The sequence below is a fragment of the Thamnophis elegans genome, chromosome 5, assembly GCF_009769535.1.
Source record: "Thamnophis elegans isolate rThaEle1 chromosome 5, rThaEle1.pri, whole genome shotgun sequence".
NCBI classification, from domain to species: Eukaryota; Metazoa; Chordata; class Lepidosauria; order Squamata; family Colubridae; genus Thamnophis; species Thamnophis elegans.
Genome location: NC_045545.1, coordinates 76,043,306 through 76,061,724, shown reverse-complemented (window position 1 = coordinate 76,061,724; position 18,419 = coordinate 76,043,306). Strand labels below are relative to the sequence as shown.

General features: G+C 38.7%; 1 protein-coding gene across 1 annotated transcript; it reads right to left on the bottom strand.

Moving 5' to 3' along the window:
- Window positions 1-1,998: 1,998 nt before the first annotated feature.
- On the bottom strand, window positions 1,999-16,797 carry SLC2A10 (solute carrier family 2 member 10). The gene is made up of 5 exons (XM_032218819.1): window positions 16,410-16,797; window positions 8,036-9,406; window positions 5,043-5,165; window positions 3,204-3,339; window positions 1,999-2,360 (listed from the first exon to the last, which is right to left on the bottom strand). Exons 1-5 carry the CDS (start codon window positions 16,411-16,413, stop codon window positions 2,261-2,263), a joined length of 1,734 nt encoding a protein of 577 aa, XP_032074710.1. The 5' UTR covers window positions 16,414-16,797; the 3' UTR covers window positions 1,999-2,260.
- Between the last annotated feature and the right edge of the window lie 1,622 nt (window positions 16,798-18,419).

Here is an 18,419-nt window from a genome sequence, read left to right as displayed (position 1 = left end):
GAAATTTTTAAAAAGCTGCATAATAAATTGTACAAGCATACAGTAAGTATGCCCTATGTCTTAAATGTGGGATATGAAAGGATGGAAGATTAGTATTCCATGTGTCACAAGCCAAAAAAGGAAAAAGTTGCTTTGTAAAGTCACCATCCCTTTTCAATTTCTGCAGAATCACCCAGAAGAGGGTTTGAGCATAGAAAGCAAATTATTCCTTCTGTTTTACTCAGAAATATAGTAAAACTTTAAACAAGGAGTTCTCATTACATCACATTTCCCTTAGCAACTGAAGTTAAGCTTTGTGGCAGAGATTATAAAATAGAAAGTGGAATGAGAAGAGGCACCTGAACTTTATCTGAGAAAGCTGCACCCAGCAGGTCAGAAAAATACATTCTAAAACACAATTCCCAACCAAGGCTGATATTAATCCCCTGGGAAATCTTCCAGTTGCTTTTGCTTTTTTATTCAAGTACTGGATGCAAGATAGCTTCCTCTGAGATCCCATTTGTGTGTGTGTGTGTGTGTGTGTGTGTGTATTCATAGTTAATTTTTGAAGTTCATATTATATGAATTAACCAACTGTGCTCGGTAAATCATGTTTGTAGCTTACTGTGCTACATGATCCCTGATAATTGAAATTTATTCAGTAAATCATAGTTTATTAGTATTGATTAATTATGTACTATCAGGTCAGTGTTGATTCTTAGCAACCACATATTAATATACAAAGTACAAATGGAACTACAGAATTCTACTTACCTTATTTTTCGGAGTATAAGACCTATCTTTTTCCCTCAAAAAAGAGGGTGAAAATCTGGGTGCATCTTATACACTGAATACAGCATTTTTGGCCTCCCAAACCCCCCCCTTCACAAAAATGGCACTGCGTAGCCTTTAGGAGGCTTGTAGAGTGCTCCTGGGGGCTGGGGAGGGCAGAAATGAGCGAAAAATGGGCCGTTTTTTACTCAATTTCCCCCCCCCCAGCCCCCAGGAGCACTCTACAAGCCTCCTAAAGGCTATGCATGCCCTTTTTTGGACAAAAAATGGGCCAGTTTTTGCGAAAAATGGACTTTTTTTGCTTATTTTTGGCATCCCCTACCCCCAGGAGCACTCTACAAACCTCCTAAAGGCTATTCATGCCCTTTTTTTGACAAAAAATGAGCCATTTTTGGGAGGTCTGCAGAGTGCAAAAACTTTTTTTTTTAATTTGTCTCTTCAAAATCTTGGTGCATTTTATACTCCGGTGAGTCTTATACTCCAAAAAATACGGTAATATTGGGCTAGTTTTTCACCTTTAATTTGCATCCCATTAATTTGCATCCCATTGCTAGTCAATAGGTAACAGAGAAGTGAGGTTTTTTAATCTGTCTCAATTTCTGTAAGAAATGCCATTTTAATAGAATTTAATGACTGAAATAGGCTGTCACCTTTTTTTTCTTTATTCATAGAGCAAGAAAGTTTCTAGAAGTGCAGGCTGCTTAACTGCTTGGGAATGAGAGCCAACGCAACTTACTTTTACTATTATCCCATAAATACAATAAATGTAGCCACATATTTTCTGTACATTTTACTCATATAGGAGAAGTGATCCCTTAAAGATGCAAAGAAATTTTCATCAACCCCACTCCAGTCTAATTACAAATAAATGTTTACTGGAAATGGAAAGCAGTGAAGTGTAAATCATAAAATAAAGATAAAATTCTATATGAGGACTGCCAGATTTCTATGTTAAAATAAATTATTCCACTTCAACAGATTTAGAAGGTTCCTCAATCAGTAGCATCTCACACATTGGAGTTACCTGGTTTTCTGTGGGTTTTTTCTTGGCATTATTCTGTCTGATATTTTTTTTTAAGTCAGCATTTCCTTACTGTTTAGTATAATCAGGTCCCAATGGATTATCTGAGGGAGGAGGTTTTCTCCAACAAATGGTTTTTGCACCTCCTTTAGCATAAACAAAATCCATCTTGTTGAAAAAATAGTATTTTATATCAAACTATCCAATCAATAGGCTCAAATATACTTTATTTATCAAACATTTATAAAATATATGAACGTATCAGATATACTTTCTCTAGGGGCTGGGGTGCTAGAATCTACACATAACAGAATATGCATACTTATAAAAAAGAATTATATTGTCACCTACATAAATACAGGATTTTCATGAAATGGTCCAGAATTTCTTTCTTTGGGAAAATCATCACAAAACTTCCAGCATGATATAGGTAACCATTGTGTCACGTCACAAGTGATGGCTCCTTTTTCAGGAAGCATTAGAATGGTCTACTCTTTGATATTGAGCACGTGTGTAGATTTCTCTTCTATTCCATAGTTTGTGCCAGCATATATTTCTTTGCAGCAACCTGCCAAAACAACAAAGAGCTCAATATGGATTGACCATGCCCTGCTTCAAATTAGAATAGAATAGAATAGCAGAGTTGGAAGGTACCTTGGAGGTCTTCTACTCCAACCCCCTGCCTAGGCAGGAAACCCTACACCACTTCAGACAAATGGTTATCCAACATCTTCTTAAAGACTTCCAGTGTTGGAGCATTCACAACTTCTGGAGGCAAGTTATTCCACTGATTTTTTCTAACTGTCCGGATATTTCTCCTCAGTTCTAAGTTGCTTCTCTCCTTGATTAGCTTCCACCCATCACTTCTTGTTCTACCCTCAGGTGCTTTGGAGAATAGATTGACTCCCTCTTCTTTGCGGCAACCCCTGAGTCATTCTTTTCATTAAACTAAACATACCCAGTTCCTGCAACCATTCTTCATATGTTTTAGCCTCCAGTCCCCTAATCATCTTTGTTGCTCTTCTCTTTCTAGAGTCCCCACATCTGTTTTACATCATGGCGACCAAAACTGAATGCAGTATTCCAAGTGTGGCCTTACCAAGGCATTATAAAGTGGTATTAACACTTCACGTGATCTTGATTCTATCCCTCTTTTTATGCAGCCTAGAATCGTGTTGGCTTTTTTTGGCAGCTGATGCACACTCCTGGCTCATGTTTAAATGATTGTCCACTAGGATTTCAAGATCCCTCTCACAGTTACTACTACTGAGCAAGGTACCACCTATACTGTACCTGTGCATTTCGTTTTTCTTGCCTAAATGTAGAACCTTACTTTTCTAAATTCTCTATGATATGGGCAAAATACTTCTGCATTGATCAGTGTTAGCCGTGACAGATACTAAAGACATACCGTTTCTTTGAGAACTGATGGTCTATTTCTTCCAGAGACTGTCCTTTCGTTTCAGGTACAAATAAATAAATAAATAATACAGCCGCAAATCCCACCAGTGCATAGAAAAGGAAAATCCACGACAAGCCAATGACATCTGCATGGAGAAATATAACAAAATCAATGTATGACATAAAGCCACATTTGCTAGGATAGGCTCTCGTGAAATCAGGGGCTTACCAGAGGCTACTTAAAAGGAGCTGCAAAATTTCCTTTCAAAAGTAAATTTACACTTTATTAGACTCATGCATTCAGCAAAATCAGAAGTTTAATCTGGGCATTATTACAACAATAGATGCATTGTAAAAAGTGCCAGTCATTTTAATTAAATTACCACTTTATAGCATTTTGATTGCAAAATCTCTCAGGGGGGAGGTAGTAACAATAATAAAAGGTTTTAAAAACATTAACAGCATGGTTTTGCAGTGTTTCTCCACCTTTAGTACCTTGGGGATGGACAATTGCCATAAATACTTTTCAGATGAGTTTTACTATTAACAGCAGGACCAGATGGCTTTCCTCTTCCACACAGACTAATACATATCTGAACTACAAATGAGTGCTGACATAATATTTCTGGAATTAAAATATCTGGCAATACTTGAAATATTTTGACATATTGAAATATTATTACCTCAAACCCAAAAATAATTCTAAAAATTTCTGAAAGAAACAATGTCTAAACCAGCTAAATTAGCTTAAGAAATGCAACCCTTCTGATAGAAGTTCCAGAGATGCTTTTCCAAAAGATAACTGGACTTTGTTTCCTTTCTTCTTTGAAAATGTTTCGCTTCTCATGCAAAAAGCTTCTACAGTTTCTTCTTCAACCATGACCTGTGTGATTAAGAATCTTTATAGACCTCAGAAAATCAAATAGTTTATAATCTTACTTGTTCAACTGAGCTTCAGAAGTAGCTTCATATTAGCTTCAGAATTGTCTGTTTTCTTTTGTTTCATATTCCATTGTATTGTATTATATTCCATTGTATTGTATTGTATTGTATTGTAATAGGAAACAACTGACTTTTTAAATTTCAGACCTGGGGTTGCACTTATCTGGGTCAACAACTGTTTCAGACTACTAATTGTAATTTTTTAATTTAATATCTACTAGTGACTTAATACATTCAGTCTGTAATCCCAATCTTGAGAATGACACTAAATGGCAAACCATAACATCTGGTGTAATTTTGGATTTTTTACCTTCTTCTGCAGCCTTAATATTGTCTCCTCTGATGCAGAGTTCTGGAGCATGTAAATATTGGCCTGCTCTTTTGTGAAGAAAACACTGTATTGCCTAATAAATATATTACCCAGCTATGGACTTTGGATTTTTTCTTCTTCTAATAACACCATTATGATATCTTTTTTTAAATGTTACTTTTGCCCATCCAAGAAAATAAGGAGAAGCACCATGGCCTCTGGCTTAGGGTAGACTAAGATTGCCTTGAACTGAGTTTTCTGGTTTGGCAGAGATTTGAGTCTTGAATCTAAATTTAACATTTCAGTTATTATATACAGTATGTCTGATCAAGACTCAAGAAGTGACATAATAAACAGGAGACAAGATCCTCAAACAAAGGCAGTGACCCTTTGTTGGGTCTAGATCAGGGTTTTTCAACCTCATCGCCTTTATACACATGAACTTCAACTCCCAGAATTGGGAATTCTAGGAATTGAAGTCCATAAGTTCAAAACCTGTTGAGATTGAGAAACACTGGTCTAAGTGCACCCTATTATCAGCTCTGCTATGGTTATTAGCAGCAAAGAATGTCAACAACAAGCCAATACTATACATACCAATGATGTCAAGGAATGTAAGACTGATCAGTAAATTGGCAGCCCAGTTGAAACTATTGCAAAACGCAAAAGCCCTCCCCCGTATGCTAGCTGGGTAGATCTCACTGAGGACCAGCCATGTCACTGTGGGAGGAGAAAAGAAAGTCAAGGAGTGGAATTAGGCATGAGGAAGAAACAAATCATAAGCAACATTTTGTACAACCATAAGAAGAAACTGCAATGGGAAAGATATTATAAAAAGAAAGCTTGGACTGTTGAGTTGGAAGATGCAATTATTCAAAAGCTTCAAGTTAAACACAATGAAGACAAGAAGAGAGACACCCTGGATTATTATTATTATTATTATGACTACTACCACTATTGCTCCTAAACATATTTTTAAACACATAAAATACATACCTGCATTTACATGTTACTTTTTTACAAGAAACATTGTAAAAATAGGTAATATACTGTTCGAGAAAATTCTATGTATACGGATTGTGAGTGGGCAAGACAGACATTTTCACCGAATTGTAAAGCAACTGGAACAATTAAAAAAAACATTACTTGTTACAACAGGTGCAGTACCTAGATGAATTTGGCTAATCCTGAAGAAGCTGAGCAGAGCAGGACCTGGTAAGTAGTTTAATGTGAGACTATCAGTAAATTCAGTTTGTGGAGTAGAATGGAAACTAATAAAAACACCAAAAGGCAATGGGAAATAACTTCCACCTGGTTAAGAAAACAATATGGACACGGACATGTAGTCTCCAGATGTTAACTCAAGTTAGGGGAGATTTTACCTTTTCATTCTGGAAAACTGTATTAGTAGGTGCATTCTTAGTAAATAAGTAGTGTCCCATGTCATTTTAATAATCAAGTGGAACCCTGATGGCTAGAAATTACAGAGTTCTAGTTACAGTTTTAATCCATCTAGAGAACATCAATAAGAAGGCTGGGCCAATGAATGCATTGCAGAGAACACTTATGGACTAAAGGCTGCTTTGTCATGTATATAAATATCCTTCTACCTTTTAAAAGAAATTACCAAGAAAAAGAGCAACAAATTGACCATGGTAAACAGTTGGATTCGTGAATAATATAAAATAATGTAGAAGTCAGTATAAGAGTCATTAATTGAAGTTTATATCAATTTCTTTGTGGGATTGCTTTGCCCAAATAATGAAGATAAAAGCTCTACTTTTGATTCCACCAATAGATCAGTTCACAGGCAATGACTTGGAACAGCACTTATAATACTTGGTTATAGCATTCCAATTATGGAATTTCAGAAATATATTCAGTTGTTCCCTATGCTATCTTTCTGAAAATAATTGTAGACATGACCATTCACCCAACAATTTATGAGATAACAATTACTCTAGGAATAGATTCACTTTAAGATGACCAGTGTTTTTGTTCATTCATTAAAAACTAAATTCATTTTAATGTTTTTGTATTTATTGGTTTCTAACATTTCTAGTTTTATTGCATTTAAGACTGTTTTTTAAAAAATTCTTTTGCAAACCAGTCTGTTTGCTTCTGAAAGGAAGAGTAACAATGTGCAGAAATCATATAAATCAATTAAACTGTCTGTCAATAAAAACCAGCTAATCTGAATTTCAGCTTTTCTTAAAATAATACTTTTCTTTTAATCAAATGCAAACCTCCCGATTAAATCATCTTTTCTAAGGCTTCTAACTGGCCCACACAGGTTCCTCTTTCATTCAGGTAACTTCTAAGTATTTGAAGCCGGCATACAAAATATGTTGGAGTCACTGTTCATACTACGAATGCCTCGACTGATAATATTGACATTTTATTTGCAAACTGTGGAATTATAAATTGGAAGATGTATGCTATCCCTAGTTATGTTTGCTTAACTAGGTACGTAAATAACATCTGAACACAGTGCTTACTTCCTGGAACAGATAGGTAAAAGGAACTCTTTCAGAAAGTGTGTGTGTGTGAGAGAGAAAAAAACTCCAGTAATTCCACTTTATTGAATGGAACAAGACTAGGTGCTTAGCTTAGCAGCAAAACATAGGCGAAAGCTTGTCCTTAGCATGTTCAATTTGAAGTGAGACTGAGCAATACTCTAAGACAGGGGTGTCAAACTTGTGTCATCATGGTGTTGTCATGGGACGTATCACTTTTTCCCCTTTTGCTAAACTGGGCATGAACGTGGCCAGCACATGACACATCTCGCGACCCACAGGCTGTGAGTTTGGCACCTCTGGTCTAAGACATACAGTAGGTGCATAAACCATGGATTTTTGTGTGATCTGTCCCAACTTCTTTCAGTTCCACAAATATATCCAGAATGGGAATTGGATAAACCTGCTGCTAGTCTTTCTGCAGAGTAACGGAATTTTAATATAGCCACCTCCCCAAACTTCTCATGTTACCTGCCCTAAACCTTGCGGCCTTTGGAAACCAAGCAGTTTCATTTTTGTTTTGTTACTAAATGAAACTCCTCAGTGCAAGATTGCTACACTGGTCTAAAATCATCTCTGAAGTGAACATAGAGTGGCTTTGGAAGATTAGAAAATTATCCACTCAAAAGCCTATTCATGTTTAGCCAGGATGAGCCCTATAAAATTTAATTAAGGAAGCTAATGACTGAAAATTAAGAGCTCTTTTCCTGAGTTATTTTTTTTTAATGAACACTTTCCCCCCATTCCTGACCCACTTTATTATGGAGTACTCTAATGAAGAATAGGAACTCCCGCTGAAACTGCAAATGAATTTATAGTTTGCATGCATAGATTCATGAATCAAAGGACTTACTTCACTTGTTCCATTATGGCATACACGATTATATTCTAATTTTAATACTGTAATAAGTGATTGCAGGCCATTTCAGAGCCAAACTGATTGGGCAACACAGAAGCCCAACAAACAAACATAATAAACTACTTATTAAGACTCAAAACACATTCAGGTATGGACAGGTTTATCTATGTAAGAAGACTCTAAGACAAGACATATGAAATCAGGAAGATACTTACTTGGTCCAAATCCAATTGAGAATGCACTTACAAAGGCCATCAAGCTCAGGAGTGTAATCCAGTTTAGGAGCATGTCTCCCTTAGAAGAGGGCTCACTGATTGAAGAATTGGTATCCCGTTCTTTTTCTTCCACTGACTGGGTGAGAAATTGGGTTTTCTCAGTTTCTAATGTAATGGTTTTTTCTTCACTTTTATTATTGACATTGACTGCTGGTCCCATGATAGCAAAAGTTGATTCGACTTGTATTTCACTAGTATCTTTTGTCAATAAGAAATAGGAAGCAGTTGGTTGCGGAGAAACTGAATTTATGTGGAGAGGAGGTGAACTGAAGGAAGTATTGTTGGAATCTATGAGTGTTTCACAGTCTTTAACCATATCTAATGGAACAGAGCAGCTGGCCAGGCCAATAATCATAACTGAAAAAGCCATCACCCAACATCCAGCCATCAACAACACCCTTCGGCCAACCTTATCTGCAAAAAACATGGCAAATAGAGTTGCGATAACCTTCATCACCCCTAAACCAACCGAGGCCAGGATAGCAGATGAATCAGTCTGAAATCCCACAGAACGGAAGATAGTCGATGCATAATAGAGGGCATTGGGCTGTCCAGTGAACTGTTGAAAGAGGACCAATCCTAGGCCAACCAAAGTCCTGTTTCTCATGTTGTCCTTTGATCTGAAGAGATCTACAAGAGAATAATTCTTCTCCATGGGGCATGTAAATATTACATCTTCACCATCTTCATCCTTGTGAGATTGAATGAGACTACTATGAGTCACACTGTAGCGTGCGCTGAAAGTCCTGGAGTTGTTGGGGAGGAACAGGATGCTGAGAAGCTGGATGACAGCCAGGCCAATAGCCAAGCCAAACATGTATCGCCATCCCTCAGGTGTGTCAGCAAAGATATAATTCAGTGCATACGAAAGTAAGATGCCCATGGTGATGCCAGCTTCATAAAGGGAGACCAATAGCCCTCGCTGATGGGCAGCCACCATTTCAGAGACATATATGCAGCACGCCATAGATGATAAAGAAATGGCAAAACCTACAGTCAGACGCCCACTCACCAGCCAAATAAGTGACCTAGCAAGTGTCAGGATGAGACTGCCGCAGATCAAAACTACATTGCTGAGCAATATTGCTTTCCGTCTTCCTTGCCGGTCAATAAAGATTCCTCCAACGAAAGAAGCTACGAGAGCTCCAATGAGTAAGGCACTCACAAGGACCTCTTGCTCAATACAACGAAGATGGAAAGCCACCTGCAGCTGCAATAGTGCTCCTGAGATGATTCCGAGTTCATATCCAAAGGTCAGTCCTCCAAGGAGTGAGATTGCGGATGTCAACAGGAGGACGAACAATGCTTGTCCTGGAGATTGAGAATAGGAACAAGAGTGAGATCTGAGACAGTTTCTTCTTTAAGTTGGTAGAGCTTACAATAACTTCAGTATTATAAACTACTCCACATTTGAATGCAAAATTTGTTATTGCTGTTCTATATATAAAGTCAATCCAGGATTACTGTATTTTTCAGAGTATAAGATGCACCAAGATTTTGAAGAGGCAAATTAAAAAAAAGTTTTAGCACTCTACAGACCTCTCCAAAACAACCCATTTTTCGCAAAAAAAGGGCCCATTTTTTTTAAAAGGGCATGAATAGCCTTTAGGAGGCTTGTAGAGTGCTCCTGGGCCGGGGGGGGGGGCAAAATTGACCAAAAAAGGCCTGTTTTAGCTCAATTTTGCCCCTCCAGCCCCCAGGAGCACTCTACAAGCCTCCTAAAGGCTACGCACGGCCACTTTGGTGAAGGGGCAGGGTTTCAGGAGGCAAAAATGCTGTATTCAGTCTATAAGACATACTCAGATTTTCAGCTTCTGAGGGAAAAAGGTGTGTCTTATACTCTGAAAAATACGGTAATAGTCTTCAATACAGGCAGTACTCCTCAAGTTACAACAGTTCATTTAGTGACTGTTCAAAGTTACGTCACTGAAAAAAGTGACTTATGACCGTTTTTCACACTTACCCCCCATGGTCACATGATCAAAATTCAAATTCTTGGCAACTGGCTCATATTTAAGACAGTAGCTGTGTGCAGGGGTCATGTGATCACCTTTTGCAACTTTCTGAGAAGCAAAGTTAATGGGGAAACCAGTTTCACTTAACAATCGTATTCCTAATTTGTCAACTGCAGTGATTCACTTAACAACTGTGGCAAGAAAAGTCGTAAAATGGAACAAAACTCACTTGACAAATATTTCACTTAGCAGTAGAAATTTTGGGCTCAATTGTGGCCATAGGTTGAGGACTAGCTGTACATCAACATGTTCACTTTAATGATATTGTGGTTTGTAAGGCCTTACCTATCTGCCTATCTCCTAAAACTAATCTGAATGTCAATGTTTCTGCGGCCAGAAATAGCAGGATTTTGTGAAATGCAAAATAATCTTTTTTTGTGGGGGGGGGGGAAGCAGAATTAGGAGAACCTATGTCACAGCCCCAGTAAAACAGAGTATTTGCAAGAGTCACAGAAGTATGACTCAATGGTGGAAAACATGGAAAACCTGCTAGGCCAGAAAACAAACTGCTGTAACCAAATTTGGTACTGTCCTCGCTGCAACTTATTTTGAACATCCCGTTGGTTCCTGAAAAGTGCCCATTATTTTCAAATTACTAAAAATAAAAAATGCCGTGTTTCCAAGGTTGTATAGGCCTAAATTTGAACCTAAAATTGTGCCTAGATTATGATAGTATGCAAGCACATCTTATATCAAAGCAAGCATAGCAACATCTAAGGAAAAAACAAGGATATATTACTTGGGTGCATATTTTGCTCTGAAGGGATTCTTTCTCTATACCTACAAATCTGTATTCACCATCTATTTATACTGTGGTCTTCTTGTAAAAGTGGAAGGTAGCAATTATCTCACCATAATTATAGTGAACATATTTTCTTGGAAAACAACAAAGGACAAAACTGAAAAGAGGGCCAATCTGAAAGAAGTTCATGAAGATAAAAACACTTAATAGCTTATGTCTGCTTTACAAGGGCAACTTCAAGAGCAAACCAAGAAACACTACAAAAACCTCATATTAAAATATTTAAAATCAAAGAGTATATATAAATTTATTTTTAAAAAAGAATTCGGTTTCCATATTTTTTCACATGAATGTGAAAGCGTGGGCATTAAGTGGTACCATTTGTATGACACAAGTTAAATGACCAAAATAAAGGAGAAATGTGAATTTTTGAAAACTAAATAAATCTGAAGAACAGCTTTCTCAAATACCGTAAAAGGCTGCCCTTTATAATAAGGGACATGTGGTCACTGTAACAATTCATTTGATTTCACAACCATCTCGTATAATAGGTTGGGCAGAGAGACAAGAACTGTCTCCTGGCAAACTCAGGGCCGAGCGGGTGTATTTGTAGTGTTGGTCTAACCTTCTAGTCTCTGTGATGGATGTACCCTTAGCGTTGTGCGGAAGTTGAATTTCAAATTCCCTAGCAGCAGATTGTATGATCTCTTGTGACGAGCTGATAAGACAGAAAAAGGAAGCAGTATGCTTCCTCCATATTTGGGCATACCAGGGGTTGTGACACAATATATACCTATTTCCCTGGCTTAGCTGATAAAGGGGGAGAACCTGTGGCCTAGTGGCTAATATAACTGCCTAATATGTAATACAGCTCAGATTCGAATCCCAGTAAAGATATAGCTAGCTGATGAGAGCTAAATAGCTTGAAATAGATCTATACTAGTCTCCATTTATTTATTTATTTATCAGCACATATGCAACATTCATTCACAAAATATTTAAATCTGGATCCAAACTCTATTCTGATTGTCCTACATGCAATAAGTAGAAACACTGTAATAATGACATACTTTTAAGATTCAGGATATTGGAACTAGAGCAATTGGCTTGATCTAGACCAGTGATGGTGAACCTATGGAATGCCAGAGGTGGCACTCAGAGACCTCTCTGTGGGCAAGCATGCTGCTGCCCCAGCCCAGATCCATCACATCTCTCCCACAGGAGGGAGAGAGAGAAGGAGGGAAAGAGAGAGAGAAAGAGAGAGGGAGGGAAAAAGAGAAATGATTTTACAAACATTTTCCTTTTCTATTGTTGCTAAACCTAATATTTCAAAAGCAGGACAAAAAATGAAGGGGCATAAAAGTGCATCTATCACGTTTTTCTTAGAACAATTAGCTGAACTCTTGCCTTGTTTATCATTATTTTAGGTAGTAAAACCTCATTATTCAGGTTAAATTGCTGTGTTAGCGCTTTGCGATTAATAAGTGGGTTTGGGGGTTGCCGTTTGGGCACTCGGCCTCTAAAAGGTTTGCTGTCACTGATCTAGACCCAATCCTTAAAATCCAACTTTATGTACGTTTATTTTTAAGCATATCTCACAGATTATTTATTTGTTTCTATCCTTGATTTATTTTTTTTCAAACAAATTAAGGCAGCAAACATATCCATCACACCTTCCTCCTCCTATTTTTTTTACACAATAACAAACCTGTGGGATGGTTGGGTTAAATCTGGCCCAAGGTTACCCAGCAGGCTTTCATGGTTAAGGTAGGATTAGAACTCACGGTATCCGACTTTCTTTCCTGGGGCCTTAACCATTAGACTGAATTGGATCTCTTAGTAATAGAAAACCAGGAAGCTGGATAGCAATCTTGTTTGTTTCAATTCAATATGGTAGGTTTTTTAAAAAAAAAATTCAGAAGGGTAAACATTCTATAAACATGAACCACAACATGTATTTCTCCGGCTGGAAATCACATCAAAGATTTGCAACCAGGTGCTTTCCAGACTGCCAACTTGTTGATCTAAATTTCTTAAACCGTACATTTCAGCTAGCACACCCAATGGTTATGATTAGACCAGTCTTTTACACATCCACCGATTAACTTATCATACTATATTTTATAGATGCTGCGTGAATGTTTTTAAAGCATTATACACTAGATATATAAAGCTACAATTTGCAGCAATGAAATGATACTTTTTTTTGGTCTATCTTCATGTGAAATTTTTGGTTGGAACCCGCTTTGGTTGTGGTCAGAAGCATTCATGACCAGCGGTTCTATTGTATATAGATTTCAACTCCCAGAATTCCCCAGCCAGCATATGAATGTCCGGGTGTCTTAAAGGGGTCAAGGTTGAGAAAAACTGGTATATAGATTTGCTGACTGAAATTCTAAGCAAGCAGGGAAGAAAGAATAGCAGAAAGAATGGCTTTAAGGAAGGACCTTATAGGACCTTATAGGGGCATCAGAGTGAATGATAGGAAAAAATCAAGACGGACGGGACTGTGCAATGAAAACCCTTTACCTTTTTATATTGAGAGGATGTTTGTAAAAAGGGTTGGAGATTTGCCCATGTTGATTTTATTTTCCCTGCAAATATCCCAGGGTTTTTCTGTTGTAAGAATGTCATCTGTTGACATAACATCAGCCAACTATATGGAGTCCTTTGACCAGATTTGCTTTCAACCTTTTTACCTGGGAAACATTTACTCAATGCCAGAAAGATGACAACATCATAAACACACTTTTGGAGGAAGAGGTTTCCAAGAATGGTGAGTTGAAATTGAGACAGCTGAGAAAGGGGACCAGAACTCAGGTGAGGATACCAGCAACCAGGTAGATTATATGCGAGGTGACTGCTCAATTGGCAGAAGAGCCATTGGGCTTTCTAGGTGTTTATGCCTTAGTCTAATTCTTAACTATTCTCCCCCCCCAACAGCTCCAAACTTAATTCTCAGCCACTAAAATTAATATCTAATTCTTTGCGGATAAAAAGATTCTTGTACTTTAACTCTTCACATTGTTAGTAGAATTTCAATGTCTAACTTTGCCTCTCCCATGCCCAAATAGACAACACGTAGGTCAGAGTAAATAAATCAGCAGAACTTTCATTGTTGCATTATTATTTTTTTCATATGAAAGATTTCTTTGTCCATTGGAGCATTCACTTCTACAGAAATTGCTTCCAGCTTTGGAGTGAGACAACTCAACTGAAACTCGTGAAGAACCACTAGGCCTATATTTAAATATATTGTGTTCTAAACTTGGTAGCAATAAGTAGGCTGACAAGAAAAAGTAAAGATAAGAACTCTTAGCTGTGTTTGCTTCCCTTTTGTTAATGGTCAAATTGGATTTTTTAAATCTTTAGTCGCTTTATCTTTATGATTAAATATTTATTATGTATCTTTGATTTTTATCTACCTTTATCTTATGCAACGTGGCATACATAATTCTCCGACTTCCTTTTTTCATCACAACATTTTATGGTGAACTGGGGGAAGGAAGTGAAGGAGGAAAGGGAAAGAAAGAGAGGGGGAGGAGGGAGGGAAAGAAAGAAAGAGAGAGGGGGAGAGAGGGAGAGAAAGACTGGTTCAAAATCAGCTATATAGCTTTTATGCATACGGAAAGATTAAAAATCACAGTCTTATGGTTTCTAATCCAGAACTTTAAATGCTATACCAAATGGACTGAGTTTATTGATTATATAGTTTATTGTGTTGTTTTAGTATTACCTACCCAGGTATTACCTATGTAGAGTTGAAGTTGGAGCTGTATACAAGGCTTGTAAAATAAATGTCTGAATGCAGGAATGAATTGAAACACTTCATGGGGTGTGTATTTCTGGAGTTAGGAATAACAGCTCAGTATTGCAACTTTTAATAATCAAACTCAAGGTTTGGAGGTACAGATTGGACATATGAGTCATGACATAAATAATAAAGTTGAAAATAGATAGATGAAAATAATGAAAATTCATATTTTAACCCAGAGATTGCTCAAGTCAGAAATAAACACAGAATAGTTTTAAGGCATACTTCAGAAATGGTTTGGAAGGGAACAAATGGTTCAGACTTGATATAAGCAAGCCTCTCCACTATTCATTAAAGCAGCTGCTTCCCTTCTCTGTGCCTATTGGAAACTTTTTAAAGGTTTTATATATTTTATAGTTGACTTTATAGCAAGTCAACTATCCTGGATAAAAAGAAGTACTTTTTCTTTTTTACCAAGGTTCATATATCATAAATTGCAATGTGGTTTGCTTGGCTTAGAGCTAACACAATGAAATTCAGAAAGTATTATTTTGCAGTTTACATGTGAACTGGGCTACCCTGTCTTATTCAACTAACCATGGCTTGGTGTAATCTTCAAACATCAACCCTTATAATTCTCAGCACACTTCAAAATTATGTCCACAGCTTCAATCCTGTATTTTTCAAAGTACTTTCAATTTCTCCCCCATTCCCTGGCACTCCACCATCCTATTATAAAAAGGGTAGGAAACCAAATGAATTTTTAACTGAAATAGTGTGCTGCTTTTGAAAACCGATACAGAGGAGCAAACTGATTTCAAACTGAACTATCGTTAATGGTTGTACTAAATATTTCTCTGACATTAGTATGTACATTTTTGTGCTAGAAAGGCAGATTAAACCAGTGGCCGCATTTAAATGAGGGAATAAATGTCAAACTGTTTTATTCTGTAAACGATGATTAAGAAAGATCTGGCCTTCCATCTAAACAAAACCCATTTTGGTCTTATTCAGGTCTTATTCTTGAGCAAGCATGTAATATTTATTAAAAGGCCATCTGAATATCAGAGACAGACAATATCCTCACGCCCTACCTTCTTATAAATTACTCCATGAAATCAATGTGTCCTGGGATTGCATGATAAATACCAAAATGTAAACTTAATCCCATGGGATCCATTCACACAATACACTGGGCTAAAATGTAGCTGGCAAGTTGATAGTTTGCCGATTAGGCAAAAACTATAACTATAAACAGGTCTGAGACAGTAGTCTTACTTATGAGCTACTTGCTTAGGTTCACTCTGCACTGTGAGAGTGCAAAAGAATGCAGCTTGATTAGGAAAGTGAGCGCCATCGGCTACTCTGAGCGGTGGAATTCCTGGCTTTCACTGAACTCGGCCTCTTCCAACCTGGCGACTTGAACTCCTATAATCCTTGGTCAACTATATGCTCCGAATGCTTCCAAGGGGCATCCGACAGGGGATGTTACTGCTTCGCTCCTAGACCTAAAACTGTAACCCAAGATAAAGAAGAACCCCTTTTTTTTCTTGAAGTCATTTAAAAAGGGTTTGGCAAAGCACGACACAGATAGAGTACCCATCACTCTCTCTGGCAGAGGAAAGCGACAACGGAGAACACAGGACAGAGATTTGGGAGCAGAGAAGCGAACTGCAAAGGCGAATTGTTTTAAAAGAAGCAAGTCGAAAAAGTTCCTTCCATCAGAGAACAATCCGAAGGCACGTAGAGAAGTTCCCCTCCCTTCCCCGTCCCCCTGCTGTTCTCGCCGGACAAGCAACTCACCCATGCTGATGGAAGCGGCGCGCACAGCTGCCCCCCCAAAAGTTTGTTTCTCAACTCCAGAGCGGGCGAAAAGAGAAAAAAGGCTTGGACTTTAGCGGCGAGAATGAAGGGACGTTTCGCATTCCGACGCTAGGGGGCTCGCCGCTGCGACGCCCCCGGGGCAAAGGCTGTCGGTTTTCCAGGATCGCGTCCTGGATGCCCGCGCCGCCGCAGAAGGACAAGAGGCAAGAGCAGGAATGTTGCTCCTTCGGAAGCTCCGGGAGGCTGGAGGCCCGCGAAAGCTTAACTTGCCCTGCAGCGCACAGAAAGTTTGGGTCTTGGGGGGGTGGGGGGTTTTTGTTTTGGTCGCCGGCAGAAGAGCGCCACGTTGCTCCGAATCTGCCTACGTACTGCGGCGGGGAGGGGAACCCCCCCTCGCAGAAATAGGGGGAAATGGTCAGCGGCGCTGGGGAGGAGGAGATGCGCGACCTCGCTCGTTCTTCCAGGATAGGGCTGGGTGGGATCCGGGAGCGCTGGGAAAGTTGCCAAACGGCCCCCTTGCTCAGGCTTGCTAGATCCCATCCATTCCGGAGAGGTTGCGTAAACGCCGCCGGTTCTGCTCTACCGATAGTTGAGAAGAGCCAAGCATCGTGAAAAGCGTCTTTGGGACGGGGGTAGCTACCTTCCATTGGTGCCTCGTTTAAAGATTAGATAACCTTTATTGTATTTTTTGCCGTGGGTACACTGGCACATATTAAAAATGGAATTATATTATCTGCTCTCAAAAGTGTATACATACAGGAACTGGGCATGGCTAGACTAGTGAAGGGAAGGACTAGGGGAGATATGATAGCAGTGTTCCAATATTTGAGGGGCTGCCACAGAGAGAAGGGGGTCAAGCCATTTTCCAAGGCACCCGAAGGCCAGACAAGGAATAATGGATGGAAACTGACCAAGGAGAGATTCTACCTGAAAATAAGGAGGAACTTTCTGACAGTGAGAACAATCAACCTGTGGAATGGCTTGCCTTCCGAGGTTGTGGGGGCTTCCATCACTTGAGACTTTCAAGAAGAGATGCAACTGCCATTTGTCAGAAATGGTGTAGGGTCTCCTGCTTGAGGGGAGGTGTTGGACTAGATGACACATAAGGCCCTTTCCAACTCTGTTAATCTGAATCTACATAATACACATATAGGCATGATATGGCGCAGTGGTTAAATGCAGCACTGCAGGCTACTTCAGCTGACTGCAGTTCTGCAGTTCGGCTGTTCAAATCTCACTGGCTCAAGGTTGACTCAGCCTTCCATCCTTCCGAGGTGGGTAAAATGAGGACCCGGATTATTGGGGGCAATATGCTGATTCTGTAAACCGCTTAGAGAGGGCTGAAAGCGGTATATAAGTCTAACTGCTATTGCTATTGCTATACGTGTGTGTATACTTACACCCTTACATATAAATATATGTAAGATTTGAGAATATGTTGAGACCCATAGAAGTTTGAGGACGCATCCAAGTCAAAATGAGGCAAACATGAGACTTAAACAGGAGGCTTGAATAACAAATCAGCGTTTAATCTTTGATAAAAGTTTAAAGAAATGATGGCCAGTTGTTCCCAACATACCCCAAGGATATGCCAGGGAAAAACTACTCTTCAGAGGTGGTGTAGCTCCTTTTTATACAATTAGAAACATCATAAAATAACATCCTGGCTTCTTTGATTTGTTTATCCTCTATCCCAGTGTTTCTCAACCTTGGCCACTTGAAGATGTCCGGACTTCCAACTCCCAGAATTCCCCAGCCAGCAATCGCTGGTTGGGGAATTCTGGAGTTGAAGTCCAGACATCTTCAAGTAGCCAAGGTTGAGAAACACTGCTCTATCCTCTGGACAGGATAGAGTATCTTAATTATCCCCTTATCTCTCTCAATTGATCACTTAGTTTCTTAGGGAGATCAAAAGGTGTCATAGCTTTATAGCTCCTTTCCAGGATAGCTCTATGCCCATAGATTTCAGATTGATAAGAGTTCAAATGG